The sequence below is a fragment of the Mustela lutreola genome, chromosome 16 (genome assembly GCF_030435805.1).
Source record: "Mustela lutreola isolate mMusLut2 chromosome 16, mMusLut2.pri, whole genome shotgun sequence".
Taxonomy (NCBI): Eukaryota; Metazoa; Chordata; class Mammalia; order Carnivora; family Mustelidae; genus Mustela; species Mustela lutreola.
In genome coordinates this window covers 57,198,748-57,215,993 of record NC_081305.1, presented here as the reverse complement: position 1 = coordinate 57,215,993, position 17,246 = coordinate 57,198,748, and the positions used below count along the sequence as shown (strand labels likewise).

The window sequence follows — 17,246 nt, the reverse complement described above, 5'->3', positions numbered from 1 at the left end:
AGAATGGAAAAGAAAATGCTGCAAATCCTCTTTCCTCGTCCGTGCCTTGATTTCTGAATGCCCTATGTTCTAGTTATGGATGAAACAACACTGGGTGAGAACTTAGACCACATGGAGGACAGGACCTCGTCCTTTCAAGCTGTGGTCTCCAGCTGGTGCCATCTCTGAAGCTTCTGCAGGCCATTCCAGAATTCTAGACGGCCATCTGCTTTTAGGTAATGAAGAAAATGAGGGGCGCCTGGGTGACTCAATGGGTTAAGCATCTGCCTTGGGCTCAAGTCATGATCTCAGGGTTCTGGAATCTAGGCCCCCCCCACCCCCCCGCATGGGGCTCTCTGCTCAGTGAGAAGCCTGCTTCCCCCTCTCTGCCTGCTTCTCTGCCTACTTATGATCTCTGTCCAATAAAAGAAAGAGAAAGAAAGACAGACAGACAGACATTTAAAAAAAAAAGAAAAGGAAAGAAAATGAGAACATCAGCAAATCCCGTGAGGCAAAAAGACTTCACGCTTTTTCAGTGTTCCACTAGAATACTGTCTAATACTGTCTGTCACACCCTTCTGACATTCTAGATATCACTTTTTTAAGATTTTATTTATTTATTTGACAGAGATCACAAGTTGGCAGAGGGAGTTGGGGGAAGCGGGCTCCCTGCCAAGCAGAGAGCCGGATGTGGGGCTCGATCCCAGGACCCTGAGATCCTGACCTGAGCTGAAGGCAGAGGCTTTACCCACTGAGCCACCCAGGTATCATCTTTTTAAAAAAATTATTTATCAGAGAGAGAGCACAAGGTGGGGTGGGGGGAGAGGGAGAGAGGGCAGAGGGAGAGGCAAAGGCAGACACCATGCTGATCCCAAGAGCCTGGTATCATGACCTGAGCAGACAAAGCAGACTGAGCCACTAAGCGCCGCAGCCTTAGAACTTTCTTGGCTGATGAGTAAGAGCAAGAAGATTGCAAGTTTTAGCAACTTGACCTTTGTTTTAGTAAAGAAACTATCCCCCAAATTCCAAAATTCTTCCTCTGGACCTCCAAAATGTCTCTAAGCTTGGCAGACACTTATATTTTTTCCGAGACAAAATCTGTAATGGCCCTGCATCTGACCAATGCTTCCCTGGTGCCTCTTTCTACTCTGGGAACATCAAGTTTCTGGCAAAGGATTTTATTTTTCTACTTACGGGGGTGGCTCTCGGATGTGTTCCTTTCACCGTAAATGAGGGGAGCTTTACACAGAAGTCATTACACCATGTGAAACACCAGAAGTTGGCTCCAGCCTCTGGAAATAACTAAAGAAGAAAGGAGGAGACTGTTGGCCAAAGAGCAGCATTATGGTATGTGGGATCTTGCTGACTGCCAACGCAATAGCTATTTCCTTTCTTTCTTACTAATCCAACCCTGAGTGAGGGGTAATGAAGTCCAGGCTAGATCATTGCATCTGCTCTGTTCTCAAGGAAATGATGTTGCCCCCTGGAGGACAGTTTGGGAATTATTGTGGGAAATTTGTGTTTATTTCCAGGTTGTCAAATGGTTCCAATGCGGACAGTATTGCTCCCTCCAGAGCGTTTTGGAAGTTTGCAGGGACTTTTTTGGACATCACAATAATGAAGGCTTGTTACTGGTGCTGGAAAACAGGGATCTGCAACATGACCTTGGTAATGAATGATCCTCTAATGAACAAAATTAGTGATAGTTTTTAAATACTGGAAAGAGGGGTGCTTCGGTGGCTCAGTGGGTTAAAGCCTTTGCCTTCAGCTCAGGTCATGATCCCAGGCTCTCTGCTCAGCGGGGAGCCTACTTCCTCCTGTCTGCCTCTCTGCCTACTTGTGATTTCTGACTGTCAAATAAATAAATAAAACTCTTTAATAAATAAATAAATAAATTCTGGAAAGAGCTGGTATTTCTTTTAAAGATTTTATTTATTTATTTATTTATTTATTTGACAGACAGAGATCACAAGTAGGCAGAGAAAGAGGAAGGGAAGCAGGCTCCCTGCCAAGCAGAGAGCCCGGTATGGGGCTCCATCCCAGAACCCTGGGATCATAACCTGAGCCAAAGGCAGAGGCATTAACCCACTGAGCCACGCAGGCACCTCTGGAAAGAACTGTTTTACTAACTTATATTAAACTGTAATGCTGGACTTTTCCAGTTGTGGAATTGTGTGCATAGCCAGTTCATGTCAGACCTGGGAATTTATGAGATGTGTGCTACCACCTTTGGGGTAATGAAAATGTTTTGGGACTAGAAAGAGGTGGTGGTTGCACAATCTGGTAAGTGTACTGAACACCACCAAACTGTTCACTTTAATTTTTTTTTTTTTTTTTTTTTTTAAGGGAGAGAGAGCAAGGGAGGAGCAGAGGGAAAGGGAGAGAGAGAATTCCAAGCAGGCTCCATGCCCCTCGAGGACTGGATGCAGGAATTGATCCCAGGATCCTGAAATAGTGACCCCAGGTAAAAGCAAGAGTCGGAAGTTTAACTCACTGAGCCACCCAGTGCCCCTGTTCACTTTATTTTTTTTTTTAAGATTTTATTTATTTATTTGAGAGAGAGACAATGAGACAGAGCATGAGAGAGGAGAAGGTCAGAGGGAGAAGCAGACTCCCGGTGGAGCTGGGAGCCTGATGCAGGACTCAATACCGGTACTCAGGGATCATGACCTGAGCCAAAGGCTTAACCAACTGAGCCACCCAGGCGCCCCTGTTCACTTTTTGTTTGTTTGTTTGTTTTTTGGTCACAGATTTTTTTTTCCTGTGATGAGAACTTTTTTTTTTTAAGATTTATTTGACAGAGAGAGATCACAAGTAGGCAGAGAGGCAGGCAGAGAGAGAGGGGGAAGCAGGCTCCCCACTGAGCAGAGAGCCCGATGGGGCTCAATCCCAGGACCCTGAGATTATGTCCTGAGCTGAAGGCAGAGGCTTTAACCCACTGAGCCACCCAGGCACCCCAATTTATTTATTTTTAAAGATTTTATTCATTAATTTGTCAGCACGTGCGCGCGCTCCCTCCCAGGCACATGCCCAGAAGCAGCAGGAGAGATAGACAGAGGGAGAAGCAGGTTCCCCACTGAACAGGGAGCCCGATGCTGGACTCCATCCCAGGACCCTGGGATCATGACCTGAGCTGAAGGCAGATGCTTAACTGACTGAGCTCCCCAGGCATCCCATCCCGACTTAAGCATTTTTTTTTTAAGTTTATTTATTTTTAAGTAAACTTTACACACAATGTGAGGCTCAAACTCACAACCCTGAGGTCAAGAGTCAGGGGCTCCATTGAGCTAGCCAGGTGCCTGCATATATGTGTGTGTGTGTGTGTGTATACATGTATATATATATATATTTTTTTTTTTTTAAAGATTTTATTTATTTATTTGACAGAGAGAAATCACAAGTAGGCAGAGAGGCAGGCAGAGAGAGAGAGAGGAGGAAGCAGGCTCCCTGCAGAGCAGAGAGCCCGATGCGGGACTCGATTCCAGGACCCTGAGATCATGACCTGAGCCGAAGGCAGCGGCTTAACCACTGAGCCACCCAGGCACCCTATATATATATTTTTAAAAGATTTTATTTATGGGACGCCTGGGTGGCTCAGTTGGTTAAGCAGCTGCCTTTGGCTCAGGTCATGATCCCAGTGTCCTGGGATTGAGTCCCACATCGGGATCCTTGCTCCGCAGGGAGCCTGCTTCTCCCTCTGACTCTGCCTTCCACTCTGTCTGCCTGTGCTCGCTCTCTCTCTCTCTCTTACAAATAAATAAATAAAATCTTTTAAAAAAATAAAAATAAAAATAAAAGATTTTATTTATTTATTTGACAGAGAGAGATCACAAGTAAGCAGAGAGAGAGAGAGAGAGAGGAGGAAGCAAGCTCCCTGCTGAGCAGAGAGCCTGATGCGGACTTGATCCCAGGACTCTGGAATCATGACCTGAGCTGAAGGCAGAGGCTTAACCCACTGAGCCACCCAGGCACCCCATGTGTGTGTATATATATATATTTACATATATATATATATATATTTTTTAATATTTTATTTATTTATTTGTCAGAGACAGAGGGAGAGAGAGCGAGCGAGCACAGGCAGACAGGCAGGCAGAGGCAGAGGGAGAAGCAAGCTCCCTGCCTAGCAAGGAGCCCGATGTGGGACTCGATCCCGGGACCCTGGGATCATGACCCAAGCCGAAGGCAGCTGCCCAACCAACTGAGCCACCCAGGTGTCCCAATATTTTTTAAAGATTTTATTTGACAGACAGAGATCACAAGTAGGCAGAGAGGTAGGCAGAGAGAGAGGGAGGGGGAAGCAGGCTCCCTGCTGAGCAGAGAGCCAGACGTGGGGCTCGATCCCAGGACCCTGGGATCATGACCTGAGCTGAAGGCAGAGGCTTAACCCACTGAGCCACCCAGGCGCCCCATGTATATATATATATATATATATATATTTTTTTTTTTAAGTAAGCCCTACACCCAATGTCGGGCTTGAATTCACGACTCTGAAATCAAGAGTCGTATGTCCCACTGAGCCAGCCAGGCACCCCTAATTGATGTTTTATTTTTTTAAATATTTTATTTATTTATTTGACAGAGAGAGATCACAAGTAGGCAGAGAGACGGGAAGCAGGTGCCCTGCTGAGCAGAGAGCCCGATGTGGTGCTCCATCCCAGGACCCTGAGATCATGACCAGAGCCAAAGGCAGAGGCTTAACCTGCTGAGCCACCCAGGTGCCCCCTAACTGATGTCTTTTAAACAACCCTATGAGGTCTTTGGTTCTAGCAGGAAGGGCAGGAAAAGAATTGAAAAACACCGGGCGCCTGGGTGGCTCAGTGGGTTAAAGCCTCTGCCCTCAGCTCAGGTCATGATCCCAGGGTCCTGGGATCGAGCCCCGCATCGGGCTGTCCGCTCCGCGGATAACCTGCTTCCTCCTCTCTCTCTTTCTGCCTGCCTCTCTGCCTACTTGTGATCTCTGTCTGTCAAATAAATAAATAAATAAAATCTTAAAAAAAAAAAAAAAAAAAAAAAAAGAATTGAAAAACACCACATGGGGCGCCTGGGTGGCTCAGTGGGTTAAGCCGCTGCCTTCGGCTCAGGTCATGATCTCAGGGTCCTGGGATCGAGTCCCGCATTGGGCTCTCTGCTCAGCGGGGAGCCTGCTTCCCTCTCTCTCTCTCTCTCTCTCTGCCTGCCTCTCCATCTACTTGTAATCTCTCTCTGTCAAATAAATAATAAATAAAATCTTTAAAAAAAAAAACAAAAAAACAAAAAAAAAAACACCACATGGATCTTTGCTCCAGGGTTCTCCGCTCTGACTGTATTTTAGAATCATCTGGGGAGCATTTTGTAAAAATCCCAACGTCTCAGCTCCATCCCAGACCAATTAATCAGTCTCTGAAGGTGGGATCTGGGCACTATATTTGCTGCAAACCTCCCCAGATAATCCTAATATGCAGGTGGGACTGGGAACCACTGCCTTGGTTAATGGTTAGCAGTCACCTCGGTGGAAGTAATTATGTAATTCTGAAACCCAGGGGCCTGATCTATGGAATCACTGCTTTCCACTCCCTTGAAGTGAACAAAAATCTCAGTTTGGGCAGCTTCTCTGATTAGCTGTTGCTGAAAAACAAGCTGCCCCATGGGTATATATGCCATGGTCTCCACAGGGTTTTTGAGAGATATTTGTAGACATTTGTTTATAGCAACATTATTCACAACAGTTGAGAGGTTAGAAGCAACCCAAATGTCTACTGAATGGATGGATGGGTAAACAGAACGTGGTGTTTACTTCCAATGGAATATATTCATATTCAGCCTTGTAAAAGAAGATGGAGGGTTAGCCTGGGTGGCTCAGATGATTAAGCATTCTGCCTTCAGCTCAGGTCATGATCCCAGGGTTGTGGGTTCGAGCCGCTCATCGGGCTCCCTGCTCAGTGGAGAATCTGCTTCTCCCTCTGCCTCTCCCTCTCCCCCAGCTCATGCTCTCGCTTGCTCTGTTTTTCTCTCTCAAATAAATAAATAAAATCTTAAAAAAAAAAAAAAACTGGGGTGCCTGGGTGGCTCAGTGGGTTAAAGCCTCTGCCTTCGGCTCAGGTCATGATTCCAGCGTCCTGGGATGGAGCCCCGCATCGGGCTCTCTGCTCTGCGGGGAGCCTGCTTCCTCCTCTCTCTCTGCCTGCCTCTCTGCCCAATTGTGATCTCTGTCTGTCAAATAAATAAAATCTTTAAAAAAAAAAAACCAAACTATCTCTAAGAACGGGAGATACTGCTGTAGCCAACTGTGCAAAATGCAATGGGACTTAGTGAACCCCCCTTTGTTGTTATAATTATTTCTTTAGTTGGCATTATTTAACCCTGGAAATATTTGGAGTTAAATGTAGAAATTGTGAAGTGGCTCCGACCTCTGGAATTAATGTTTTGGTTTAAAAGGAATTTGTGCATATTTGGATTTTTATATGCAGGAAGTGTTTAAGAGAACCTGGCCTACTGATGCTCAAAATATTTCCCTGCACTGATTCTTTTTAAGACTAGAAAGAGAGCTCCTGCTCAAGAGAGATCATAAGCTGGGGGAGAGGCAGATGGAGAGGGAGAGGCAGACTCCCCACTGAGCAGGGAGCCTGACTCAGATGGATCCCAGGCTGGATCCCAGAACCCTGGGATCATGACCAGAGCCAAAGGCAAGACGCTTAACTGACTGAGCCATCCAGGCGCCCCGGTTTTTCCCTGCATTGATTTAAAGACCTGGAGTGACTGTGAAGTTGTTTAGTCAAAAAATGTGTGTGTGTGTGTGTGAGAGAGAGAGACAGACAGACAGACAGACAGAGAGAGAGGATGTGCCAAAACTTCAAGTTAATGAATCTAGACAAAGGATGTATGAATATTCATTGGGCTGTTTTTCTGTAAGCTTAAAAATCTTCAAAATAAAAATCTATGGGTCACCCGGGTGGGTCAGTTGGTAGAGCCTGCAACTCTTGTTCTCAGGGCCCCATGTTTCTTGTAGAATTTACTTAAAAATATATATATATTTTTTAAATGTTATAGGGGCAGCTGGGTGGCTCAGTCAAGTGGCTCCCTTCGGGCTCCCTGCTGGGAAGGAAGCCTGCTTCCCCGCCTCCCGCTCCCCCTGCTTGTGTTCTCTCTCTCTCTCTGTCTGTCAAATAAATAAATAAAATATTTTTAAAAAATTAAAATAAATAAATAAAATAATAAAAAGTTAGGGACGCCTGGGTGGCTCAGTCTGGTTAAGTGTCAGTTAAGTGTCTGCCTTTGGCTCTGGTCATGGTCCCAGGGGGTCCTGGGATGGAGGCCCACATTGGGCTCCCTGCTCAGCGAGAAGGCTGCTTCTCCTTCTGCCTGCTCCTCCCATGTGTGTGCGATCTCTCTCTCTCTGACAAATAAATAAAAATAAAATCTAAATAAATACATAAAGTTATCAAATAGTGTCAACTATTCTCATTGTGTTCCTGAACTTCAAGGCATCTGGACCCTTATCTCCTCCTATAGATGAGGTCAGGGGTGCCTGGAAGGCTCAGTCCTTAAGCACCTGCCTTCGGGTCAGGTCATGATCCCAGAGTCCTGGGATCGAACCCCCGCACCAGACTCCTTGCTCTGCAGGGAGCCTGCTTCTCCTTCTCCCACTCCTCCTGCTTGTGTTCTCTCTCTCATTGTGTCTCTCCCTGTCAAAAAAATAAAATCTTAAAAAAAAAAAAAAAACAAACAGTAAGGGGTAAGGTTGTGGTTGGAGGCTGGATTGGAGATCAGGAAAGGAGTTAGGAACGGGCCTTTGCTGGGGACCAAGAAATATTTGGAAGAAACAATACAGACTTGAAGAGGCATGTGCCTCCCAGACATGATCATTTCAAAGAGAACCTCAAATCATTCTAAGCAAAGTGATGTTTACTCTGGACTTGTTCCTTTAGCTGACAGGATCCTGATATTTTAAGTTCTCTATTTGCCTCAAAGTACAACGGTCATATACTGTAATTAACAAATAGATTACCAGTGGCTCCTGCGTGGCTCAGTGGGTTGAGCCTCTGCCTTAGGTTCAGGTCCTGGGATCAGGGTGCTGGGATCAAGCCCTGCACCGGGCTCTCTGCTCAGCAGGGAGCCTGCTTTCTCCTCTCCCTCTGCCTGCCTCTCTGCCTACTTGTGATCTCTGTCAAATAAATAAAATCTTTATAGATTCTCAGTTTTATTTATTTATATATTTTTAAAGATTTTATTTATTTATTTGACGGGCAGAGATCACAAGTAGGCATAGAGGCAGTCAGAGAGAGAGAGGAGGAAGCAGGCACTCCTCTCATCCCAGGACCCTGGGATCATGACCTGAGCCAAAGGCAGAGGCTTTAACCCACTGAGCCACCCAGGAGCCCCAAATTCTCTGTATTAAAAAAAAAAATCATTCATGATCTCGTTTCTTTCTTTTTCTTTTTTTAAAAGATGTTATTTACTTATTTGTCAGAGAGAAAGAACCAGGGGAGGGAGAGGCAGGCAGAAGGAGAAGCAAGGAGCCCAATGAGGGACACAGTCCCAGGACCCTGGGATCATGACCCAAGCCAAAGGCAGATGCTTAATTGACTGAACCACCCAGGCGCCCCAAGCTGCGTGTTTCTTAAGGCCTGGATGGAGAAATTGGTTCAGCGTTTATTCCTTCCAAGCCGTCATAGAGTACAGATTCAAGGACGGGGATTTTGATTCCCCCCACTCAATATCGTTGAAGAATACCAAAGGATTGAAGAATATCAAAGGATTTGTGGGCGTGTTTTATTTTTTAATTTTTCAGTAAGCTTGAGGCACAACGTGGGACTTGAACTCAAGACCTCCAGATCAAGAGCTGCATGCTCTACCAACAGAGCCAGCCAGGTGCCCCAGATTTGTGGGCCTGTTTTAAACTTCCCACAGAGTGTGTGTAGGAGTAAGGGTCAAGGAGATACCCTCAGGGAGGCAGAGTCAGAAAGAATGAGAGGTGCCTAGGTGGCTTAGTTGGTTAAGCAGTTAAGTGTCCGCCTTTGGCTCAGGTCATGATCACAGGGTCCTGGGATTGAGCCCTTCTATGGGCTCCCTGCCCAGAGGTCAGCCTTCTTCTCCCTTTCTGTCTGGGCCCCCTCCTTGTCTGTCTCTATCAGATAAATAAATAAAATCTTTAGAAAAAGAGAGAGAGAGAGAGAATGAGCTTAAATTCTGGGTCACAGCAGGTGCAGTCATCCTTCCCACCTGGGGTTCTTCCCATGTTTTGTTATTTGAACTTTATTGACTCTGTAAAGCTCAGCAGAAAGTTTACATTCTCAGAATATCCTTTTTCTGACTCCAGCATGAAGTCAAACACTGTCATAGCTCTTTCTTCTTTTCCTTCACAGCACTTCACAAAGTTTCTATTTATATTTATGTGGCTGTTTTATCTCTCCCACTGGATTATGACTGTCCTTAAAAGCAGAGGTATGTCCATTTTTATCATTATTGTATCCCTGGGGCCTGGCACAAAGTCAAAAACATGGTAGGGATATGGTAGATATTTTTCAAGACTGTTTAGTGAATAATTCCTTTGCTGGTAAAATACTTCCTGTCTTCCTTATTAGCTGGTCAGCACAACACAGGGCAGATCCATGTTTCTTTTGTTCACCATATTCATGTCCTTGTATTGTCCTCTCCTATAATGAATACAGCTGTGTATGATCCATGGGATTTTACAGAAGTGGCAGTGTGTGACTTCCAAGGCTGAGTTATAAAAGACATTGATGGGGTGCCTCATTTGGTAAGTGTCTGCTATCGGCTCAGGTCATGATCCAGGATCCTGGGGTCCAGTCCAGCACTGGGCTCCCTGCTCCGCAGAGAGTCGGCTTCTTCCTCTGCTGCTCCCCCTGCTCATGCTCTCTCCCAAATAAATATGTTAAAAAAAAAATAAAAGACATTGCTGCTTTCACCTTGCTCTCATGGATCACTCAGTTTGGGGGAAGCCAGCCCCCATGTCATGAGGACATTCACAAAGCCTGGCGGTTGTGCCCACGTGGAGTGGAACTGAGGCTCCCAGCCATCAGCCCATGTCAACTTGCCAGCCATAAGGAGTGAGTCACCTTGGGAAGGGATCTTTTATCACAAGCCATCAGATGACTGTAGTCCCAGCTGACATCCGACCCCATGCTCATGAAAGACCTTGTGCCAGAACAGCCCAGATAAGCTGCTCTGAATCCCAGACCCACAGAAACCATAAGAGATAACAACTATTTATTGTTAAGTCTCTAATTTTTTACATGATTTGTTCACATCTATAACCAAGAGTAAGCATTGGCCAAACATTTTTTTTTTTTTTGAGTGATATTGTGATCTTGGATGAATTCCTACCCCTTTCTGAGCCCCAGAGTTGTGGTCTGTAAAAGGGGATGAAATATCCATCTCTGAGGTTCATAGAGTATGTACCTCAGGGGCAAGATCGGAGCACATGGTAGAAGCTTAATATATCTCCAGAAGTATACCTCCAATGAAGCATGTGAGCCACACCACCTGGGTTTGAATCCCAGTTTCACTACTTCTAAGGTAAGACTTCGTTCAGGCTACTAATACTTAACTTTCCTGGACCTTAGACCCCTCAGCTGTGAAATAATAGTAACAAAAAACCAAGGGGCTGGGAGGGGGCACCTGTGTAGTTCATGTAGTTCAGTGGGTTAGAGCCTCTGTCTTCAGCTCAGGTTATGATCCCAGGGTCCTGGAATGGAGTCCCCCATCGGGCTCTCTGCTCAGCAGGGAGCCTGCTTCCCCCCCTCTGCCTGCCTCTCTGCCTATTTGTGATCTCTGTCTGTCAAATAAATAAATAAAATCTTTAAAAAAAAATTTAAAAATCAAAACAAAAAAAATTCTAGGGGCACCTGGGTGGCTCAGTGGGTTAAAGCTCTGCCTTCTGCTCAGGTCATGGTCCCAGAGGCCCTTGTCAGGCTCTCTCTGCTAGGTGGGGAGCCTGCTTCCTCCTATCTCTCTCCTCTGGCTGCCTCTGCACCTACTTGAGATCTCTGTCTGTCGAATAAATAAATAAAATCTTAAAAAACAAAACAAAAACAAAACCTAAGTAATCTCATAATCTCATAGAGAAAGAACTTGGGCAAAGCCCATTTTAACTCTGTGGGAAAGCAGTTACTTCTTTTTTACAGGGCTCTACCGAGCCTAGCACTGAGATCAATCGTTGACACATAAATGCTCAGTAAGTATTTGTTGAATGGATAATAGAAAGACTGCCTGAGGAAAATAGGTATAAGCTAATACTAGCCTACAAGACCCTACTGGATGTACCACTTGCTTCATCTACGATTTCACCTCTTACAACCTGTCCTTCTTCTCTCTCTGCTCTAGACACCTTGCCCTCTCCATAGTTCGACTATGCTAGCACATTTCAGCTTCAGGGCCTTTGCACGTGCTCTTTGCCCTGACTGGAAATGCTCCACCTCCTAGTTATTCTTGTTTATTCGATCCCTTCAGATCTCTATTCAGTATCACTTTCTCTGAGAGACCTTCTTTCTGGCCACTCCTGCAACCCTGAAGGTCTGTATCTGCCGTTTTTTTTCTCCGCAGCATTTATCACGGCCTGATTCCCATTCTTCTTTGGGCTCCCCTCAACAGAACGTAAGCTCCATGAGGACAGGGCTTTGTCTATTTTATTCGCTGCTCAAAACACCCCCAATTCTGGGATTTCAGCAGGTGTTAGATAAATATTTGCTGAATTAATAGCCCCATAAAGCTACATTTGCGTATCTGCCGTCTCGGGTTGCTAAACCGCGCCATTTTGGGGCCAGAATTGGCTGAAGCCCCATCACGTGACGAACAGTCCCGCTGGCCCGCCTTTGAGGCTAGGGAAGTCCACGTGGTCCTGGGCTCTAGGGGCGGGGCGGGCCGTGGAGGAGGTCCTGCGCCGGCGCGGTCCCTGGCGCAGGCGCAGAGGCGGCGCAGGCGCAGAGGCGGCCCGGGCGCGCGGCCGGCGGCGGTTGGCGGCGTGTGGGGCCGGCGGGTGGTTGCCGTGGGCAGGACCCGAGTGCAGGCAGCTAGAGCCGGCGCCATGGTGGAGAAGGAGGAGGCTGGCGGCGGCATCAGCGAGGAGGAGGCGGCGCAGTATGACCGGCAAATCCGTCTGTGGGGATTGGAGGCCCAGAAACGGTCAGGGCCAGAGCGGCTTGTGGGGCTGAGGGTCTGGAGGGGGCGTCTGGCCTGAGGCGTTCGCGGCCCTCATGGAGCCGGAGGATCTGATTTGAAGCGAGGAGGCGGGAATTACGTGCCCTGGGAGGGCGGCCTTCTTGAGAGAACTGGAGGGGTTGGTTAGGGGTGTTTCTGGAAGATGTGGAAAGCGGGGGCCTCTCAGGGTGGTGGGGAGGGTCGTTCCGAGGGAAGCCTCTGGAAGCGGCGGTGGGGGAGTCCTGAGGGATCAGGAAGACTCAAACTCAGGGACGCAGACGCCCGAAGGGAGTGGTGGTGGTGAGCGCTTGGCGAGTAGGAGGGTGCAAGGGAAGGATGAAGTGGGGGCGTAGTTCATTCATTCGGAGATTGTGGGAACCTATTCTCTGCTGGACGCTGGGGAGACTACCCACCGAACAGAGGCGAGCTTACATTCTTGTGGCTTCGAAAGGATGGGCCACCTGGAAAGAATGAATGTTTTTTGAGGAGTTTTGGAGCCAGTTATTTCTACTGAGAATCTTTTTTTTTTTTAAGATTTTATTTATTTATTTGACAGAGATCACAAGCAGGCAGAGAGGCAGGTAGAGTGAGAGGAGGAAGCAGGCTCCCTGCTGAGCAGAGAGCCGGATGGGGGGCTCGATCCTAGGACCCTGAGATCATGACCTAAACCGAAGGCTTCAACCCACTGAGCCAGCCAGGCGCCCTCTACTGAGAATCTTTTTTTTTTTTTTTTTTTTTTTTAAAGATTTATTTATTTAATTTGACAGACAGAGATCACAAGTAGGCAGACAGGCAGGCAGAGAGAGAGAGAGAGGAGGAAGCAGGCTCCCTGCTGAGCAGAGAGCCTGATGCGGGACTCCATCCCAGGACCCTGAGATCATGACCTGAGCCGAAGGCAGTGGCTTAACCCACTGAGTCACTCACCCAGGCGCCCTCTACTGAGAATCTTGAGAGGCCGGGAGAGACTAGAGGCTGGAGCTATCCGAAGAGGTTGCTTATTCCTAGGAACGGGGGTGTGTCTTGAGAGGACTGGACACTAGGGTTGGGGATACCTGGGGTACTTAATAGTTATTGGGGGACATGAGGTCAGATATTCATTGGGCACCTGCCAGAAGCACTTTTCTAGGCACTGAACATATATTAATGAACTGGATGGACTTCTTGCCCACATGCAGGGTACTTTCTGGTGGGGGAAACAATATACGTAAATAATATAATAGGTAATGCAAGTGCCAGGGAGAGGAAAACTGTAGAGTATTGACCCTCACACCAGGGTCAATAAAGGGTGCTGAGGTGGGAGAGCTATTTTGATAGGGAGGCCGGGGAAGGCCTCTGAAGAGGTAACATTGAGCCTCAGACCTGTGTGAAGGAAAAAGAGCCGTGTAGAGAGAAAACAGCTGGTGTACAATCCTGGGGGCCGGAGCTTGCTTGGCAAAGGAGAGAAAGAAGCAAGGTGGTGGAACGAAATGAGTAGCTTTTTTATTTCCAGTGTTCTGGGAAACCCCCTGGAGAGTTTGAGCCTAGGAATAAAGCGATCAGGTTCGCATTTTATTTTATTTTATTTTTAAAGATTTTATTTATTTATTTCACAGCAAGAGATCACAAGTAGGCAGGCAGAGAGTGAAGAGGAAGCAGGCTCCCTGCCAAGTAGAGAGCCTGATGTGGGGCTCGATCCCAGGATCCTGGAATCATGATCCAATCTGAAGGCAGATGTCTAACCGACTGAGCCATGCAGGCGCCCCAGGACTTAGGTTTTAGGTGGTTATTCATGTCTAAGTAGAAGTATGAATGGTTGAGTTCAGAGTTGAGGTCTGATTGGTCGGGAGGTATGTGATGTGAGTCCAGAGTATAGTTAATTGATCTAGGGTAAGGAGGCAGGCAGGTGGAGAGAATTTAGCTTGAGAGGTGGGAGTTTCTAGAATTTTTTGGTGAAAGAGAATGTGTGTGTGGGGGGAGTGAGGTGGGGTGAACCTGAGTTTTCACGCTTATTTCAGGTGTGTGGGGTTTTATGCAGTTGGAGGGGGCATTGTGAGGTGTCAGCAAGCATTGGTCTGAGGATCCAAGGGGTCTAAAGTGGAATATTGGGAATTAAATGGTGGAAATGGGCTTGAGGATTATAGGTGGGGCTGATTGGTTTTAGGGACTGATATTTGAAGTAGGTTTGAGTGTTAGCAGGTCCAAAAGGGTTGGGAAAGAGATCCTAAGTGTATTAGGAGGGCTCATGGAAAGGGTGGGGGCAGCAGGTGGTTTTAAGGTAGGGCAAAGTTGGTGAAGATGAAGCTGAAATATAGTGAGAGAACTGTCCCAGGAATGGTTCCTCTGAGGAGCAGTGAAGAATGGATGGGAGCTGCTGAAGAGGAGATGGCCTACGGGACAAATCAGTCAGGGTATGGAATTCTCGGGAAATGGGAGTTATTTTGAGGGAGTGGAGAGGTACCGAATTCAGTGCAGAACCTGAAGAGGATTGATTGAGGGTCCTGGGAGGAAAGGAAGGGGTTATCATTAATTTGGATATCTGTATTTATAGACAATCTTGGAGAGTTTGTTAAAGTGCCTTCATGTCCATCAGCTCCTATCAGCTCTGAAGTAGGAAGGGCAGTGACTTCCCCTGTACCACCGGAAAGAGGCTCCACAAAGCAGATTGACTTGCCTCTAAGGAAACTCCAGATGGAATAGGAGAACTCTGGAGTCTAGGGTTCTTTTGTAAAATAGAAGGTGGCCTAGGAATCAGCCGGTTGTGTTCTGGCAACATTTTGTTGCTGATTCTGTGTGATAGTGGATCTAGGTGATCAGAACTGGAAAGGAGAGTAATGGTCTAGAGATTAAAAACTGGGTGATATCTTTCATACACTGTTTTAAATTTTTTGAAATTAGTTGCCAACATTTAAAAGTTTAGAGAATTGGCCACATTTGAGACCATTTGAGCATCAAAAGGAAAAAATTGGGGTGCCTGGCTGGCTTAGTGGAGCATTGACACTCTTGATACTGGGGTTCTGAGTTCAAGCCACATGTTAGATGTAGAGATGACTTTTAAAAATCAAGTGAAAAGAAGGAAGGAAGGAGAGAGAAAGAGAGTGATAGATGGACTTAATAATACTTAATAATTTAGAATCCATAAGGCCAAGGAAATATTCAAACAAAGAAATGAAAAACGAGTTTGTTGTCTTTGGAAGTGATTATTAATAATGTGCTTTCTGTGAAGTAAGAACTTCAGTGTGTCACCTTGAAGTTTTCCTGCTGACTGTATTTTAGCCTAATCATGCTTTCAGAGAGTAGAGGAACAAATTAAAGAACACTGAGGTTATGATTAGATGTCTAGGATGCAGGACATTTTGCAAGACAACTGTTCTGGTTCTATTCCAGAAGTCAATGTCATGGAAAAAACAAGGGGAGGGAGTGTTCTAGATTAAAAGAGCATAAAGAGGTGAAGCCACATGTAAGATGTAAACCTTGCCTGGATCCTGGTTCAAAAAGAAAACCCGTAAAGAAGCATCTTAGACAGTAGTGGAAATTTGAATAATCAGTCCTATTAGGTGATATTTGAGAATTATTTTCTAGATGTGGTAATAGCACATCTAGAGATAGCACATTCTAGCAGAATGCAAACTATTCTTTTTATTTTCTGTGTGTTTTAAGTTTTTATCATGGGAAGTTGGGAAAAGGGGGGTGTCTGGGCTGTCTTTCGGGTTGGGTCATGATCCCAGGGTCTTGGTATCAAGCCCTGCATTGGGCTCCCTGTTCAGCGGGAGGCCTGCTTCTCCCTCTCCCACTTCCCCTCCTTGTGTTCCCTCTCTCGCTGTGTCTCTGTTGAATAAATAAGTAAAATCTTTTTTTTTTTTTAAATATTTTATTTATTTATTTGACAGAGAGAAAGCACAAGTAGGCAGAGGAAGATAGAGAGAGAGAGAAGCAGGCTCCCTGCTGAACAGAGAGCCTGATGCGGGGCTCGATCCCAGGACCTTGAAACCATGACCTGAGCCGAAGGCAGAGGCTTAACCCACTGAGCCACACAGGTGCCCCTAAATAAGTAAAATCTTAAAAAGAAAAAATAAAATTGGGAAAGAAATGTGAATCTCTTCCCTCCCACTGCACCCCAGCCTCATGCCCCAGTCTGGCAATTTCTGATTTCTGTCTTCTCTTGAAGAATAGAAAAGTCAGACCTTCCACATTGGTTGGAGCTAAATAGGGACTGCCTCTGACATGGCACAGCATTCTCTCTAGGGATCCTGCCTATCAGTTCAACTTCACTCATTTGGCATAATTGCTTGGCTCCTGTCAGCGTGTGACTTTGCATTTCTTGCTATGGGACATAGCCCTTTTTATGGATGAGGTTCAGAACAGACTCCCAAGGTCATGGACCAAATAGAAGTAGGAGTTGAATCTAAGTCACTCAATTCAGGTTCATACCCCCCCCCACCTCCAGATCATTTTTGATAATAAGGGCTCATTTTTTCAGTCAAATTAGTGTAAAGGAGGGTGTTGAAGCTGGAGCTGTGTATGTGTTCAGAATATGTGCTTCAGCAGTTTCTGCATTGCCTTTCCCAAGGTAGGGCCATCTGATTCTTCTATCGCTCAATAGTAGTTTGTTTTCCCCTTATCTAAGCATGAGGAAGGGGGGGAGGGTGACTCAAGAGAGGAAAGTAGATGAGGTACCAAGAGGACCAAGTAGAGAGGACCAAGCGGTTTTTTTTTTTTTTTTTTTAAGATTTTATTTATTTATTTGACAGATCACAAGTAGGCAGGCAGAGAGAGAGAGAGGAGGAAGCAGGCTCCCCGCAGAGCGAGTCTGATGTGGGACTCTATCCCAGAATCCCAGGACCATGACCTGAGCCGAAGGCAGAGGCTTAATCCACTGAGCCACCCAGGCATCCGAGGACAAGTGTTTTATAAATGTCTGATAACAAAAGGGGTTTGACTGGTCTTACTAAGTTTCTAGTGCTTGCAAGTTTGTGGACATTTAGATGTATTTGTTAGATGAAATGACTGTACTTTGCAAAGACAAAGGAAATCAAGAAACCTGGGTTCTAAGTTCCCAGTTCTAACCAGCTCTCTTGACTTTGGGTCAGTCACACATTTTGTTGGCCTTAGTTCCACATCTGCAAAAAGGAGGGATGAGGGTGACTATATAT

At 46.1% G+C, this 17,246-nt stretch overlaps 1 protein-coding gene across 7 annotated transcripts in view; it reads left to right on the top strand.

The window, feature by feature from the left end:
* The window catches only part of SAE1 (SUMO1 activating enzyme subunit 1), a 97,608-nt gene that overhangs the window by 1,845 nt on the left and 78,517 nt on the right, over window positions 1–17,246 (top strand). For 3 of the 7 annotated variants that reach the window (XM_059153178.1, XM_059153177.1, XM_059153179.1), the window contains exon 1: window positions 11,898–12,102. In XM_059153178.1, coding sequence (XP_059009161.1) covers window positions 12,005–12,102 — 98 coding nt within the window. In that variant the 5' untranslated portion in view covers window positions 11,898–12,004. Of the gene's footprint in view, window positions 1–73; window positions 216–1,511; window positions 1,648–2,325; window positions 2,444–9,323; window positions 9,403–11,897; window positions 12,103–17,246 lie in introns of those variants that run through there. The other 4 variants (XM_059153182.1, XM_059153180.1, XM_059153181.1 and 1 more) reach the window with 3 other exon arrangements.